Source organism: Callorhinchus milii, unplaced genomic scaffold (assembly GCF_018977255.1).
Source record: "Callorhinchus milii isolate IMCB2004 unplaced genomic scaffold, IMCB_Cmil_1.0 Scaffold2, whole genome shotgun sequence".
NCBI classification, from domain to species: Eukaryota; Metazoa; Chordata; class Chondrichthyes; order Chimaeriformes; family Callorhinchidae; genus Callorhinchus; species Callorhinchus milii.
In genome coordinates, this window is record NW_024704743.1 from 47,678,450 (window position 1) to 47,695,609 (window position 17,160).

Here is a 17,160-nt window from a genome sequence, read left to right on the forward strand (position 1 = left end):
TCCACATAGGTTGATGACTTACAAATGAAGTTTAATACAGATAAATGCAAGGTACTGGATATAGGAAGTAAATATAGGAGGCATATGTATTTCATAGATGGGATAGAGCTTGCCAAGGAGGAAGCTGAAAGACATCAGTTGACTCATCTTTCACCAAATCAAAACATTGTAAGGCAACAGAAAATAAGGCAAACAGGATGCTGAATTATATTGCCAAATCAGTTTAAGTCAAATCTCCAGAGGTTGTATTTTTGGTTCTACAGTGCTGTGTATGGTCACACTTAAGAATGCTGCTGCTGCTGCTGCTACCTAGGCTCCAGAAGCAAGCAGAGGAGAGCAGCAGGGATGATCCCCGATGTTAGAGGAATGGGCTACTAGCAGATTGGACAAGTTTGGGCTCTTCAGCCTTGAAAAGACATGTCTCAGAATGGACCTTATTGAGGCAAATAAAATTTTAAATGGGCTTGAGAGGACACAGGCTCAGCTTATTAAAGCGCTGTTTCAGGAGAGACACAAGCAAGTATTTTATTACTCAGAGGGTAATTAACAACTGGAATGGGTTACCAGCAAGGGTCATTGAGGCCAGGACTCAATGTTTGATACTGTAATGAGAGAACATTAGATGGGTTTTCTGGAAGGATGGTATCGAATGGATCAAAGGACCCTCACTCAAACTGATCTTGCAAATATATTTTAACTCAATGGTGTATTAATAATATACTTTTATGTAATATCAACAGCTCACCACCACTTAAGCAATGAAGCTCCATAGAACAAAAGAAATTTACAGCACAAAAGGCCATTCAGCCCATCATGTTTGTGCCAACTTGCTCAAGAGCAATCCTTTCAGTCGCATTTACCTGCCCTTTCCCCATACCCTATTTATCCAGCTCCTCCTTGAAGCCAATATGGGTTGTACTTCAACAAGCATTTACAGTAGGAAATTCCATATTTTATCTGTGAACAAATTTATCCTAACCTCCCCATTTGCTGATTTATTAACTATTTAAATTGATGCCCTCCTGTTGCTGACTCACTATCCAGTGGAAATAATTTCTATTGACTATCAAAACCCCTCATAATTTCAAACACTTCTGTCAGGTCACCTTTCATCCTTCTTTGTTACAGCAGAAAAAGTCCCAGTTCTTCTAGTCTCAGCTCATAGGCCAAACCACTCATCCCAGGTATCATCTTAGTAAATCTGCACTGTGCTCCTCTGTTGCCTTGACGTCTTTCGTAAAGTGGGGTGATCAATACTAGACACAATACTCTAATTGTGGTCCAACTAACCATTTATATAAGTTTAGTATTATCTCTTTGCTTTTATATTCTATACCCCTACTGATAAAACCTAAGATTCCATTAGACTTTTGACAGCTTTGTTCACCTATCCTCCCTTTAACGATTTATCGACATTAATCCCCAAACCTTTGCTCTTCCATTCCATTTAATATTTTACCACCAACATATATTCCTTATTCTCCTTATTCTTTCTCACAAAATGTATAACCTTGCATTTGATCCAAACTGTCCATTCAACTGATCAGCCTATTCCCCCCCGAAGTTGCTTATAATTTTCTTCATTGTTAGTTACACTTATTATTTTCATGTGCTCTTTATACTAGAATCCAGATTATTTATATAATGGAGGAAAGCAATGGTCCGAACACTGACCCTTGGGGGGACACCCTATTTACCTTTCTCCATTGAGAATAACAACCCTGAAATCCCACCTTCTGTTTCCTAGCCTTTGATCAACTTTCTATCCAGCTGCTAACTTTCAATTAAGACCAAGCATCTTTTTTATATAAACAAACCTACTATGCAGCACCTTATCAAAAGCTTTCTGAAAATCCATATAAACCACATCCACAGCATTGCCTTCATCTATTTTCTCGGTCATTTCATCAAACCACTCTACTAGTTAAGCTCAGGCTTGTAACCTGTTATTCTTCTATCTTAGGTTTCTCAAGGTGGTTTCACCTCCTGCTGTTGTTACAAGCATGTCCATTGGAGAATTTTTTCCATTTCAACTCCCCATTGTATACCACAGTCTTCTAGGCTTGCCATAGCCCAGCAGGACACCTGTGGAATATATGTCTGCGTGTGACAGATTCCCTGATGTGGAAAAACATTAGTTGCAAAACAGCTACTGTAAAAGAATGCAAGAACCTTGAATACTATCCAGTGGAGTACAGCTATGCAGTGTTAAATTGCTTTGGTTGATCAAAGCCAAAACGTGTTGATATATTGGGCCCCATTTTTTACCCCAGTATTAAATTCTGTTTATGATTAGTGGAACAAATGCAGGTTATTGCTGGTGTAGTTAACTACATTCTGAAAGTGTAGTTTTAAAATACAGTATTGTATTTTATTGCTTTAAACAGTATTTCTCAGATTAAGCAATTCATTTTAATTTGGGGGCATATTAACATTAACAATTCATTTTTTGTGTCTCTTGTTATGTATCTCTCTATGTGTACTTAGCCATCAGACAATTTTTTTTGGGTGGGTGGGGGGTGTGGGCTATTGGTCTGTAGTTTGTGTTGGTGTGGCCACACTGCAGTATTAACAAACTCCACTTGAGTCTCTATTTAAAATTGTCATGAAAGGCATTGTGGAGTTTGAGCAGCAGGGAGTGGAGGGATGTGGGTTTGTGCCTATGATTTCTCACCCCACTGAGTTACTGATCTTTTCCATGTTGCTGTAGGGAAAGTGCAGATCATAGGCCACTTGCTTCCCAGCAGTAGAGCAGGAAAGTTAAGAGTCTTGGATAACAAGGAGAGGTATTAGCAGATGCTTGGAAGCCAGTTTTGTACCAAACACAGTTGAGGTATGCTTCAGAGAGAATGGGGAGATTAAAATGACTGGGAATAAAAGAGGGATTCATACTCTCATGTATCAATTACTTAATGATAGCACTCTTGAAGCCAATTGAATCAGAGCTGTTTTTTAATCATTCAAAGAGTTTTTGTAAAGTTGTAGAAAAGTTTCGCCCATAGAATAATAATCCTTCATTTTTTTTGCACAGTCACTACACTTTGCAGTGTATTCTTTAAAGCACTTTGAGACGTCTTGAAGACCTGACAGGGCACTATATCAAATGCAAGAATGATTATTATTATATAATAAATTAGTCTATGCCTATTTATGTTGCTTGTGTTAAAATAGCAATTTTCATATGGTTTCCACCTCATAGTGTCACTGCAATAGTTCATTTGATTTCAATAGTGCTGATGTATTTACTTGGTAAAAACAACTGGATTTATCATCAGGTGGGATCTTTGTGATTAAAGCTATCATTTCAAAGATCAAGAACTATATTGTGTTTCCTAATTACTTGTGATGTGTATTGAGCAATAATTTCTTCATAATTTATAGTACGGTAAGAAATTTCCAACAAAGTGCAGTCAGATCTGATATAACACACTGCTTTGGGTTCATAAAATCAGGCCCTTCTTTATAATAAGAAAGGCTGCTGATAACGGCTGTATTTCCAGCGTTTGCTGCTACGCCGGGATGCCTTTTGCGCTTGAGCAAGATGTGCAGGAAGCTGACCAGTCAGCCACCTGAAATCGGAAGTGTATAAGGACCCGTGTTATACAGATATAACATTATTATTATGCAACAATTTGGATTTATATAGCACTCTTCACACAAGTAAGGTCTCATATAACTGAGACAACCATAGATTTTTACATCCTACCCTCAACTTATGATTTGCTGCAACGTGGAGAAAGGAAACTCAGTACAAGAGTAGGAAACCTAATTTGGAAACCTAGGCTTGTTTGACATTTATGCTTTGGCTTTCCTGATGTCTTAGCTGTGTAGTGGGTTGGGGATGGAGTGAGGACCACAAGCGAGCTTTCAGATGGCTTGACAAAGGGTGTGTGTGGGGAGGAGAGAATGGAGTGGATGCTATGAAGAAAGAAACTAGTCGTAAAAAATCAGAACATGTTTTGCGTAGAGAGAAATGCTTTTCTGTTTTCTACAGTTATCCAAACTTTCCTATTTCAGTCAATAATCAGATTTTGGAAAATAAATTCATCACACATTTGTATTTATAGCCGCAGTTATTAATATATCTCAGCCCATGTATTTATATGCAATATATGCACAATTGAACACATCTACTTATAGATATATAATAATGCTTTTTGTATTTGAAGTAGTGTCTTATCACATCAAAACATCTCAAAATGCTTCATTTTCTGCTTTGCCCATCAAACTGAAAGTGACGGAATGGTCTGAAAGCTGGACATTTTTTTTCTTACCACAGAAACCAACCAGCGTATAGGGAGCGAGCCGGCTAGCTACGCACATGCACAGTGAAAACAGCAATCGCACCTCATTATATGCAGGCTTGAGATTTTATGGATCACAAACACTGCACTGTGACAGTGCAGTACAGTGCAATACCGTAATTATACTCCTTGTTCATAGAATCGCAGAATTTTTCAGCACAGAAAAATATCCATTCACCTCATAGTTTGTTGTAAAAATTAAGTCATGTTTATTCCTGACTGGTGGCTTATAGACCAAGCACAGCAAATTCAATTGCATTAGGGCGTAATCAAACTTTGCTGCAAGGTAAATTTACCTTATTTCTCTCCTCATCCGACCAGAAGAAGGGTGCAGAAACTAAATTCATATGTAGCTTATCTTCGTTTTACCACTTATTGTTTTCTCCGATGACCCCAGGAAGGTTTTTTGGACCCCTTTCTTAAATATTGGGTATATTATGGAAACAATAGTTTTCTACACAGAAAAATATCTGTTTCTCAGATAATGATTCTCTGTTTCTTGTGCAGGTGTCCATTAGTCATGTGTTGCATTGACAGCCAGGTTCATTCCTGTCTCAACAGATATCTGAATGCTGCACCTTTCAGTAGGGAGATTGGGAGGCGGGTGGGTCTCTGATAGTAATCAGAAGTAGTTTACGCAGGTTGATTTCCCCATCCCAAACTAATGATTGGTAATGCACAGTTCAATAATCACTGGATTTTAACTTGCAACCTCTTGATCTGTACGGCTTACTGCTGCCTCCTGTTCTAAAGACAGTACCATTCACTGGGCAATTACAGGAGCTTCAGACTTTTTTTAAAAAGGAAATATTGAACCTTCAAATTGGCCCCAAGATTTAATTTGCACACGTAACAAACACGATTTCTTTCTGATTGACCTCTTGTGTGCCAAAATAAAATCATATTAGTAATGAGTTCCTGGTTAAAAAGAATCGTGAGAATAGGACAATTTGGTGTTTCTAAATCTTTCGATTTCCTAACTATTGTATTTAATTAATTGATTTTAAAAGTATGAATTATCCATCTCCCAGCCCTTCTCCACCCCCCCTCCCCCCCCAAATTTTTTTGTGGATACCCAAACTCTTAATACAAAATAAATATTGTCTCCTCTTCTTGATATATAATGCACCAAAGTACAATATGCTTGGTTTTGTCCTGTGCCCATGCACTTCCACATCCTGCCTGTTGATCTTGTGACAGCAGAACACTTCACATCAGGAAGACGTCCCATAGTGCTTCATAGATATATTGTAAAGTGGAGTGACTGTGTTTTGTGGCAACTGTGGAAACCATGTTGTGTAGAGCAATGTTCCATAAACAGCCATGGAATCATTAACCAATTTTATTTTGGGGTTTATTGGCAAGGACAAAAGAAGAAACTCCCTTTTCTTTTCAAATAATGCCATGGGATCTTGGGTCTTGGTTTAACATCTCGTCCAAAGAACAGCACCACCAACAATACAGCACACACCCAGCACACACAAGATCACAAGATTGATTTCCAGGAAGAAGGCCCTTTGGCCCAACCAATCTCATCCCTCCAGAATATCTACCCTACTGTTCCCGCCGATCACTGCATCAAGCTGCTTTTTAAAATAGTTTAGTGTCCTGGCCTCTACCACCCTTCCTGGCAATCTGTTCCAACCATTGATTACCCTCTGCATAAACAAAAACCTCCTGGTAGCTCTTCTGAAATTGTTTTTACAACTTTAAACCTTTGTACTCTTGGTCTACTGTCTTGATACACCCTAAAGTAGGGTGTCAGTTTAGACTGTAGGAATTCCATGTCACAACATGGTGCTTGAACCCACAACCTTCTGACTCGGAGCTGAGAGTGCTACCAACTGAGCCAGGTTGACACACTAGGTACCTGCTCACTGGATAACTTAAATCTGTGAATTCAGTATAAATTGGAATATTTTTGAACATATTGCATTATATTGCAATACAGGCAAATTGGAGCTGATGTACTGTTTCTCTTTTAAAAGTGGTTTTATTAGGTGCCATTCTTGAGTGCATTATTAGTTGATGCATTGGTTGCAGCAAGTATGCACCAGTAAAGAGATAAAAAAAGAGTTTAGTACATTCATCTAAAATTCAGGTACTCCTTCACACACAGAAGTATTGAAATGCAGCAAACAGGGAGGGGACAGCAAGAGTTATGTTGTAATAAAATGTGTGTGTCATGAAATATGAAGCAAACACTTTTTTTAACAATATAAATCGAGTAAAATTCAGTCCCAGGTGTGAGCTAAAACTGGATTGATTCAGCGCATGGATTGAGCTGTTAATCTGTTGGAATTTGTTTTAGTAAGTACTGTAGCTTTGAATGGCTGTGACTTTTAATGTTGAAGTGTACTCTGTATATTTGTTTTGCAAGCACGCTATTTATTTTGGTAGTGCTAATTATTTCTCTAGGGACAGTCAAGTTCTATGCTCTCTATGTAGTGAACTTGTTGACATGGACTAAAATCCTTTTCTTCATTGTTTGGTAAATTTGGTGAATTTGATCAGCTAAATACATTAACAATGCTAACATTGTCATTTTAAAAATAATTAATTTTACCTTTATATTTTATAACGTTATTTGCAAACATCCACTCTTGTTCCTTTTAGTTTAACCTTTGTTTCTGTCTATTCTACTTTAGCTTTTTTCAATACTTCGTCATATTTTTCTCTGTTGCATTGTGAGCTTCATTTGAATGGGAATATTTCCCAGTGTCTTATGCACTTAATTTCAGCATTATGTGCAATATTGAAAGTATTCCAGCTGAATCCAAATCTGCATAACTGAAGGGGAAATAATCACTGCTATTCTAAATGGTAGTTAATGGGTTACGAACAGCAATCCTTTTCACTGTGAGCATTCTCATCTCAGCTATTCTATTATGAAGAGTTGCTGGTAAGAGGACAGGCTCTTTCCTGGGGTGTGAGTCTTGAGGAGCTTTGAATTGGGTGGGGCAGGTGAAGGAGAAATAATAATAATAATCCTTGCATTTGATAGAGCGCCTTATCACATCCTCAGGACGTCTCAAAGCACTTCACAATATACTGTAAAGTGAATTGACTGTATATTTTGTGGGCAAAACACGGTAGGCAATTGCGCACAGCAGTGTCCCACAAACAGTGGTGGATTGAGTGACCAAATTATTATTATTTTTTAAAGGGATTATTACCCCCGGAAAAAAATCTGCCAATCAACTAGCAACTGTGTCCCTACTTACTGCTAGGTAAACAGAGGCGTGTGGAGAAAGGAAACTTGCCCAACGTTTCGCCCTGCCCAAGAATTGAATCCAGGTCCTCTCGCTTGTGAGACAGGTGCTCTAAATGTTCAATGTAACTTTCACTTTCCTCTATTGCTCCATTCTCTCTGTTCTCTTAACCGTGAAATTTTATGTTCCCCTGTGCTCATTATAATGCACTGCAATATACAAATTTGCTATTCTGAATCTGTACAGTAATAACACGTCTTAATCGCAGCTTACTACTGATCATTTTGACATGTTGAAAGCTCACAGTCACTCAGAATAATCTTGGTGGAACTTGGCAGTAGTTATCAAATTCAAACTAGATGGATAGCTCCTGCAAGCCAGGTTATTTTTCAAGATTTTAAATTTAAGCTTGCAGAACTCAAATAAAATACAGTGCCCTGATTCATTATGTTGCTAAAATTTCAACAGACTGTGCTACAGAATGGTGAAGTGTAACTCCAGAACTGTGATTCCCACACACTGAGCTCGCAGGCTCAGCTGTGCTCTAATGGGGGAAATGCCAAGTGGAGGCCAGAGAGATAGGGGAAATTGTCCCAGACCCCTGCCATGCATCTCCTCGCGACTGGTTTTAGACAAGCTTTTGCAGAGCCTGAGAGTGAGTCATCTGCCTTCCAGTCAAAAAGGGAAAGAGAAGAAATTATACCTGAAAGGAGTCTCTTCCACAATACATTACTCTAAAACTTTTCCTGTTTCAAGTCCAGCCGGAAATCATGATCTCATTATGTTTCACTTTGAGATCTAAGTCAGAACCTATTTTTCACACACAACAACAACAACAAGATTCCATTTATTGAGCGCCTTTCACGTCGGGAGGACGACCCAAGGCGCTGTACAGTTGGGTCAGGACCCGAGCAGAGGGGAAATGGTGAGGGGAGGGAAGGGAGGGAGCGAGGAGGTGGTAGAGAGTCGAGAGGGGAGCTGAAGGCACAGTCAAAGAGAAAGGTCTTGAGACCGGCCTTGAAGGAGGAAAGGGAGGAGGCGGCGAAGGCACTGGGGGATGGAGTTCCAGAGCCTCGGGGCTGAGAGGCTGAAGGCCCGGCCACCGACAGTAGGGCGGTTGGGGCGAGGGATGTGGAACAGACCAGAGCCAGAGGAACGGAGGGTACGGGCGGGTAGGTAGGGGGATAGTAGGTCAGAGAGGTAGGAGGGAGCGAGGCCGTGGATGGCCTTGTAGGTGAGGGTGAGGATCTTGAATTCGACATAGTCTGGGATCACACAGTTGAGATTAAGTACGTTGTTTAATTTTACTTTCAGGAAAAAGTAAAACACAGCATTTCTACAGATGTGCCTCTAAAATGATTCGGACTGTTTTTCCAAACATCACCCTCTTTCTAACAGTTGTTTTCATTTTGAACAAGACACTTAGTGGGGCTGGAGTCCTGATTCACAGAAGTTTTATTCCATTTAATGATTGTTCATTTTAAAAAAAACCTTCAAGATCATTGATTTATTATTGGCTTGCTTATTTTTCAGTTATAAATTCCACAATTACAAGTTTGCTGTTGTTATAACATTAATAAATCATTATGTCACTCCCAACCTATCAGAAATTGCCATTATCTTGGCAAAAAGCTTTATAAATCCTGTTTCCACATAAATGAGATCATAACAATTTAGCCATGGGACTGGGGCTACTTTTCAGCTTATTGCGCATTTCCCACAACTAAAATGTTTATCCTAATGGGATTTCATTCTCACTCCAGACTTCAAGTCCTTCTGGAACCTATTATAAATAATAATTAATCTACAGTGTGTGGGTATAATGTGTTGGTACCATGAAGTTGTACCTGGCTAGTTCAGTCATTTGAGCACCTGACAATGGACCAAAAGATTTTGAGTTTGAATCCCTGTGAAAATTTGAATCCAAGGCATTTTTCCTTTTGTGGTTAATATGAATATAATAATAATCCTTGCATTTGATATTATAGCACCTTATTATGTTGTTGAGAAGTATAGCGCCTTATCATGTTTTCGAGACCTCTCAAAGTGCTTAACAGCATATACTGTAAAGTGGATTGACTGTGTATTTTGTGGGCAAATGTGGTATATCATCTCTTTTATTAAAAAAAGTTCTCCTTTGGTCTGAATTGGCTTCAAGAAGACGTATCTAGCAAAACTAGACACCCCACAGTGATTTCAGCACAAACTTGGACTTAAAGATATGTCCTAAACCTGCAAGCCAAACTATAATATATGGTGCATGCCAGCTGTCTGTTCCCTTACCGAATGAGTGTGTGAGAATAATAATAATAATCCTTGCGTTTGATATAGGACCTTAGCACGTCGTTGAGACATCTCAAAGCACTTCACAGAATACATTGTAAAATGGATTTATAAATTTATATATTTAAAGTGGAAGGTGGGAAAATATTCCAATATGTAGGTAGATATATGCATGTATGCATTATTAGAGGGATAATGGTCAATGACATGCATTTCCGATGACTGACTGACTGACTGAATCAGAGGAGCATTGATGGAGCATAAGAACCACATTAACCACCTGCTCCCTTGACCACAATGTTGTGTGACCCAGAAAGTCCAGGAAAAACAGATGGAGGAGGAAATAAATTGAAAAGGTTTGAGTTCCTACTTTTGCTGCTTGTTTTGAAGGGGAGAGCTTATGAAGAATACTTGTTGCAAGAGGAGGTAAGTGCTTCCTTATAATAAGCATTATGATAAAGGGGACTTTATCCTTCCACTTCCTACTTTTACTGCACTATCCAGTGTGTGGATGAGACATATTTCAATCCTGAACCGGATTAAGTTAGGCGGCACACGGTTTTTAAAATAACTATTACTAGTGTTGTAGTAACTTATTGTTTTAACTCCTACTATGTTGAGTAACCAGAAATTCCTCATGTTTCCTATCATGAGCTCTTGACAATAATAATCCATGCATTTGATATAGCGCCTTATCACATCTTCGAGGCGTCTCAAAGCGTTTCACAGAATATACTGTAAAGTGAATTGACTGCATATTTTGTGGGTGAAACACACTCCTATGAGCTGTTATATTCAATTAGTGAAACTTGGATTACTTCAAACTAAGGAATCAAATGTTAAGAATCAATGCAGATGCGCATTTGCTGTATTTTCTCTTGTTTTCACTAAATCACTTCTTTGTATCACAAAATGTTAGTTCAGAAAGGTTGTTTTTTTCAGACAGGAACAAGTAATATTAAAAAAAACTTTCCAATTGTTATTGCCTTTTCTTGGAAAACTGGGAAAATACACATACATTGGAAACTCACCTTAGGTTGACCCTAATGTAGTCAGTTTTTTTGCAGTATTTTTCATTTCAGCATTATGTTATTCAGTACACAAGTACAAACTCACAAGTTAAGTCAACCTGATAAGGTGATCAAAATTCCACTGTCTGTTTGCTAACCTTATTTGTAAGTTACTACATATAAATATCTAAATGTTTAAACAAAAAGACCAATCTTTGTATTAGTGTAGAAATGTTGGCATTTGCTTTGGGCCAATCCAGCTGTTCAGTGTGTGTGTGTGTGCAACTCTTAATATTCGCCTCCAGGAGGCTCCCTTACACCAGGTTTTCATGTCATGAATTCATGGGTCTACTTTATGCATGTGCTTGGGGGTAGGGAATGTTTCCATAAGCCTTCCTTCTGGTAAACAGGCTGAAATGTGGGCGGCCATTCTTTGTGGGCTGCCCGGTCTGGATTCATTATTTTAATAGTTTACAGCAAGCTTATGTATCAGCAAGAGTCCACAGTTTACAGGGTGAGAAAGCCTTAGATTTAAGTCAGGGTTCTTATTGTTGAATAAAATAGGTATTCGTTGCAGAATTTTCCTTTCACAAGGACAAAAATTATCAAACTTTTATTTGGCAGGCTTCTGCCTTTTTACATTAGAAGATAGTTGCCCAAGAGACTCCTTTTTGATTAAAAATGGGTCTGTGAGCATTGCATATAAACTGCCAGCAGATGCCACTACCACACTTTGTGTCCTGGAAATCTGGTAATTAGTAAAAAATACATTCAGTCCCTTACGTTTTTATGTGCTTTTTAAATCCTCATCGTCAGGGTGGAGGGGATCTGTTTAAAATTTAATGGATTCCATTTTGTCTGAATCGTTAATATAAAATGGCTCATCTTTGGAGTCGTCTCGGCTTGTGTGAGTCGAACTGCTCTTTATTAAAGTTTGTGTCAGCTTATTTTTGTGTCTGTAATGATACTTCAATCGTGGCCATCCTTTACTAACAGCGTTTTTCCTACTTAATGAAAACTCTATTATTGTCAAATAACAGTGCTTATGAAATGGATCAAACACAGAGGAAGGAAACTCCTGCTGGATGTTGCCTTAGAGGCTTTTACATTCTTATGCAGTCAGATGCTAAACCATTTCCATCCTAGCGGGGTTTCTGATTCATTTCTACCAGACTAGCACGTTACACCCTATGCTTTAACCAAATCTACAGTTTTGTCCCATCAGCAATTGATGTACTGCAGTTTTAGTTTTGTTTGTAGACTCTTTTTGTTTCTAGCACTAGGATAATTTTGTAATATTTCGGATTCTACATTATACTTCCTGTGCTATACCAAAAGCAAATTCTGAACAGTTTTACTGGATTTGACATGTTTTAGTCAATTCTACAGTCTTTGTTCTTGAAATGTATAGTTTTCTTTAAACAAAAGCATTTTAAAGATTGATTACTTGTTAAGAAAAGGAACTTTGAAATCAGTGAAACAAGCTCAAATCCTACATCCAGGCTCTCACTCACTCGACTTTCCTTCCTTTGCTTCTGCAATACTGCCTGCCACTGCTTCTTGCCCCCAGGCTGCCATGGCCCTCATCCAGGCCTTCATCTCATCCAGGCTCGATTATTTCCCTGATCACCAACCTATCCAGCTTCTCCCTATAAATAAGCTGCAGACCCCCCAGAAATCTGTAACTTATATCCTCTCCCACACCAGGCTCCCAAGAGTCCATCACCCCCAGCCTTGCCCAGCTCCACTCGCTCCCCATCTCCCAGCAGATCAAATTACGCAATCTCATCCTCACTTTTAAACATGGCCACAACCTCACCCCAACTGGAGTCCTGTAGCTCAGTGGTTAGAGCACTCGCTTTGCAGGCGAGAGACCTGGGTTTGATTCCCGGCAGAGTGAAACCTTTGGCAAGTTTCCTTACTCCACACGCCTGATAATAATCCCTCAAAAAAAAATTGGTCATTTCAATCCACGTCTGTTTGTGGGACACTGTTGTGCACAATTGGGTGCCGCATTTCGCCCATAAATACACAGTTAATTCACTTTACAGTCTATTCTGTGAAGTGCTTTGAGAAGTCTAGAAGATGTGAAAGCGCAATATCAAATGCAAGGTTTATTATTATTATTAACTGCACTCTCTCTGCTCAGCAAACACCAGCCTGCTTCATCTCCCCTACCTTATTTGCCGACTATCGGTGGGCAAGGTTTCAGCCACTCTGCCCTGGTCTCTGGAACTCATTGAGCCCTGTGCCTCCCTCCTTTCCCTACCAATCCCACTTTAAGATGTTTTGACTGTACTCTTGGCCATCTTTCTCCCCAGACTCATAAGAAAGGACTTACCAAAGAATGATACAGCAGCATGGTAACCAGTTTGAATTTTTAGGATTTGTTTTCCCTAATTCGGGCACTTCTGTATCATGTATCCTTACTTCCTCATTTTCGTCTCATAGCTTCACCCCTCCCTGGTAGGGCATCACTTCACTTGCGGGCAGGATCAGGGCTGACTCTTATTTGTATAATACACTTGTTGGCAGAAAGACCTGTTTTAGTATTGTAGATTCTTTGTAAAGGCTACAATGAATTATGTTTCAACCACATTTTTTGGTATGGAAGTTTATGAGTGGAGGTAGCTGAATTCATTGACAGTATCTTTTTTAGCATTGGGTAATGGGCACGGTCTGTCAAGAAATGTGAGTGTTTCTAATACCCTTTCTATAAGCCCTGACCCTTACAAATGCTTTTACAGTGGCTCTTAAAAAGCACCTCGTAAGCTCTGATTTTTTGGGAATCAAAGCTGTTTTATAATAATAATAATAATCCTTGCATTTGATACAGCGCCTTATCACATCGTCAAGGCGTCTCAAAGCACTTCACGGAATATATATTTTGTGAGTGAAACTCCCACAAAATACAGTCATTTTTTATTCTCTTGTAGAAAGTCACTAGTTACCACACTTTCTTTTTTTTCCTGTTTGTAGGTTTATGACAGATGCTGCTCGAAGGGAACAGGAATCCCTGAAGAAAAAGATTCAGCCAAAACTATCTTTATCATTATCGAGCACGCTTTCACGGGGCAGTCTCTCCACACCGCAGCGTCACAACAGTGGCAGCCTTACACCCCCTGTCACTCCACCTGTTACTCCATCTTCATCATTTCGAAGCAGTACTCCCACAGGTAAGAGGGTCCCAGACTGGATTAACAAATGTAAATGTTTTAGTGTAGTGCAACAGGTTACTGGATACAATTAAAACACTGAAAAAATGTTTGTTTTAAAAAATTCTAGTTCCCTTCTGTCTGTGTTTTATTTGATACCTACTCAATTTTCAAACACTACTAGCCAAGAACAGTACAGTAGCAGGAGTTGGTCTTGCCCCTTTCTATCCAGGATTCATTAATCACTCTTCTATGTACATATGCAGTGATATCATAACATATGCAAAGGCCAGACTTGTTATTAACAACACAGTAAAAAGTTAATAGAAGCAGTGGGTTGACATGAGCCAGAGCAACAGGCAGAAAAGTTAGTCAACTTAAAACTTTTCTCCGCGAGTTCATGTACATACGTTTCGTTTTTCTAAATTTTATGGAAGAAAAAATAAAAACAGCATTTGTGTGAGGATGTAGTTAAGTTCAATACATTGTTTGTAGCAGCTCGAATACTTGTGCACATCAGTTAGTGGTTTCAAAACAGCGTTGTAATTTGGTAAAATAATATTGCTGCATTGGACCTGCAGCTGTTTCCCTTGTGATCCTAGTACAGGTCTAATTCTATTATAGATTGTGTGCTAATTACACTAGTTGCAATGTGCCATTTTTCATAGCACAGCACTTTTTTTTAACGCTTACAATCTTGGTATTGCTTTCTCTCATTATGTGTGCTTCTGTTCAGAGGCCAAAACCAGAAGATCTCTTTCTTCTGGATGCCCAGTGCTAGTGCAAATTATTCACAAATGTTTCTAAACTCTGAGTTTGCCGCATATTCAGCAAAAACTTGCCAGCCTCATGTAAAAATCTTACAATCTTTTTTTACAAGTCTCCAACTGACTGGAAAGAATAAAATTACATTGACTGAGAGCTGTACTGAGTCTCTCTTGTTAAGAATTGCATAAAGTGATCTGTTATGCAATGACGTTTGCTTAAGTGCCAACTTCCTTTTGTTTGGCGTGTACATGCAATAAATAACTCCCACACTGCTTAATGAGAGCTATTTAGATTTATACTTTGGGCAAAAAAAGCAATTTACAGTTTTTCTACAATATGCTGCACCCCACAATTATTATATTATAGCCAGGTCATTAAAAAGTACTGCCTGATTGCAAATAGAACACCAATTAAGCTGAGAAGACATAGCTCCTATGTTTCCCATATGCATCATTGTATTCCAGCTACAGGTTACAATAAATGATTTAAATGAAAGTGGAGGAAATAAGCACATCTTAACACATTATTTGGCTATTGCCATCCTTAACTCTGCTACCTGTTGATTTATAAAAGGGATCCATGGGGATAGGAGTTTCTGCAAATGGGATGAGTATCACATCTAGCTCACTCAAACTCTGGTATTATGCTTGTTCTTTCTCTCCTTCGTCGATCCGTACCCTTACTTCACAATTACCGTAACTTTTTAAACACCTCATTCATTTGAGATTTTAAAGAAGACTACATTTTATCAATTATTCACTTCGCCAAATAATATGAAGCTTGGAGATTTGAACTTTTTTTCATGATATAACCCTACCATCAGAACTGAAGACCTGGTTAGCTCATTAGAAGACTAATGAAGTTAACATCATTGGTCTATCTCAGTGTGGTCCAACAGGCCGCATCCGGTCCGGCAGGTGATTTTATCCAGCCCAAGACCATTTCCAATGTTCAAACTTCTGCTCCCTCCCTCCGTGGTGAACGTCCTCCTATGGCCACGGCAGGAGCTGGCGGTTGGGAGGATGCAGTGCGGAAAGTGGAAATAATACCGACCTTACTGTAGTCTATCAGGAAGACAAGTACGTCTCTTACCAACCCCGTCCTTAACAACCGCCGGCTCCTGCCTCTGCAGGTAGTGAACCAGAGGTAAGAGTGCTGCCAATACAGCCAAGCAGAGAGGTGCCAAGCTGATGGATTCCCCCGATATCATATACGGTTACTACACTTTACAATATATCCTGCAAAGCCCTTTGTGACATCCTCTTGACGTGGAATTAGCTTCGGATGAGACATTAAATCGAGGCCCCATCTGCTTGTTTGGGTGGATGTTAAAGATTCCATGACACTGCTTGAAAAGAGAAGGGAGTTTCTCCCAGTTCCTGGCCAACAATCACCCAAATAAAATTGTTCACTCACACCAATGCTGTTTATGAGACATTGCTGTGTGCAAATTGGCTACTGTGTTTGCCCACAAAACACAGTTACACCACTTTACAATATATCCTGTGGAAAGGCATGATACCAAATGCAGTGATTATGATTATTTGTTTTATTATTATTATACTATTCTCACTCAAACAATATTACAAGACTTTAAGTCAGACTCTAAGGAGCGGGTTGCCAAATTTGTAGGATCAAGACACAAGGAAATCTGAACATAATTGAGAGGATTGATTTTCTTGCAAATTGGATCTTCAAAATGTGTTAACCCACTGTGATTTATTTTTCAAATCGAGCTCATTCATGCAGCCTCTTTCACATCAGGAGGACATCCCAACGCGCTTAACAGTGCTGCCTTGGCACCTAAGCTGGGGTGGGTGCCGAGAGTGTTGGGGAGGGGAAAGATGATCACAATGCACAGTCTAAAAGGTAGGTCTTGAGATAGAACTTGAAAGAGGTGAATGAGGGAGCGAGTTGAAGTGAAGGCAGATAATTTATACTATCTTTTCAGGCCAGCAATAAACATTTTAAGTTATATTAATAATAATAGTACTTGCATTTGATATAGCACCTTATCACATCTTCGAGACATCTCAAAGCGCTTCACAGAATATACTGTAAAGTGAATTGACCATATATTTTGTGGGTGAAACGCAGTAACCAATTGTGCACAGCAGTGTCCCACAAACAGTCATGGATTGAGTGCCCAAATTATATATTTATTTTAATAATTTTTTTGAAGGGATTATTATCCTCGGAAAAGCGATCCGCCAATCGACTAACAACCGGGTTCTTACTTACTGCTAGGTAAACAGAGTAGAAAACTTGCCCAACATTTTGCCCTGCCTGGGAATCGAACCCATGTTCTCTTGCTTGAGAGGCGAATTCTCTAACCACTGAGTCTCAGGACTCCACATTTGTCTGACAAGCTGAGGTTTAAGCATATTCAGATAGTATAGTTGGATTACAATGCAAAATTACATTTGTC

General features: G+C 39.1%; 1 protein-coding gene across 1 annotated transcript in view; it reads left to right on the forward strand.

Moving 5' to 3' along the window:
* jazf1b (JAZF zinc finger 1b) overlaps positions 1 to 17,160 on the forward strand; it is a 138,841-nt gene that overhangs the window by 99,123 nt on the left and 22,558 nt on the right. Inside the window, exon 3 of the mRNA XM_042331821.1 lies at positions 13,789 to 13,985. Within this exon, the coding sequence (XP_042187755.1) occupies positions 13,789 to 13,985 (197 nt within the window). The remainder of the gene's footprint in view (positions 1 to 13,788; positions 13,986 to 17,160) is intronic.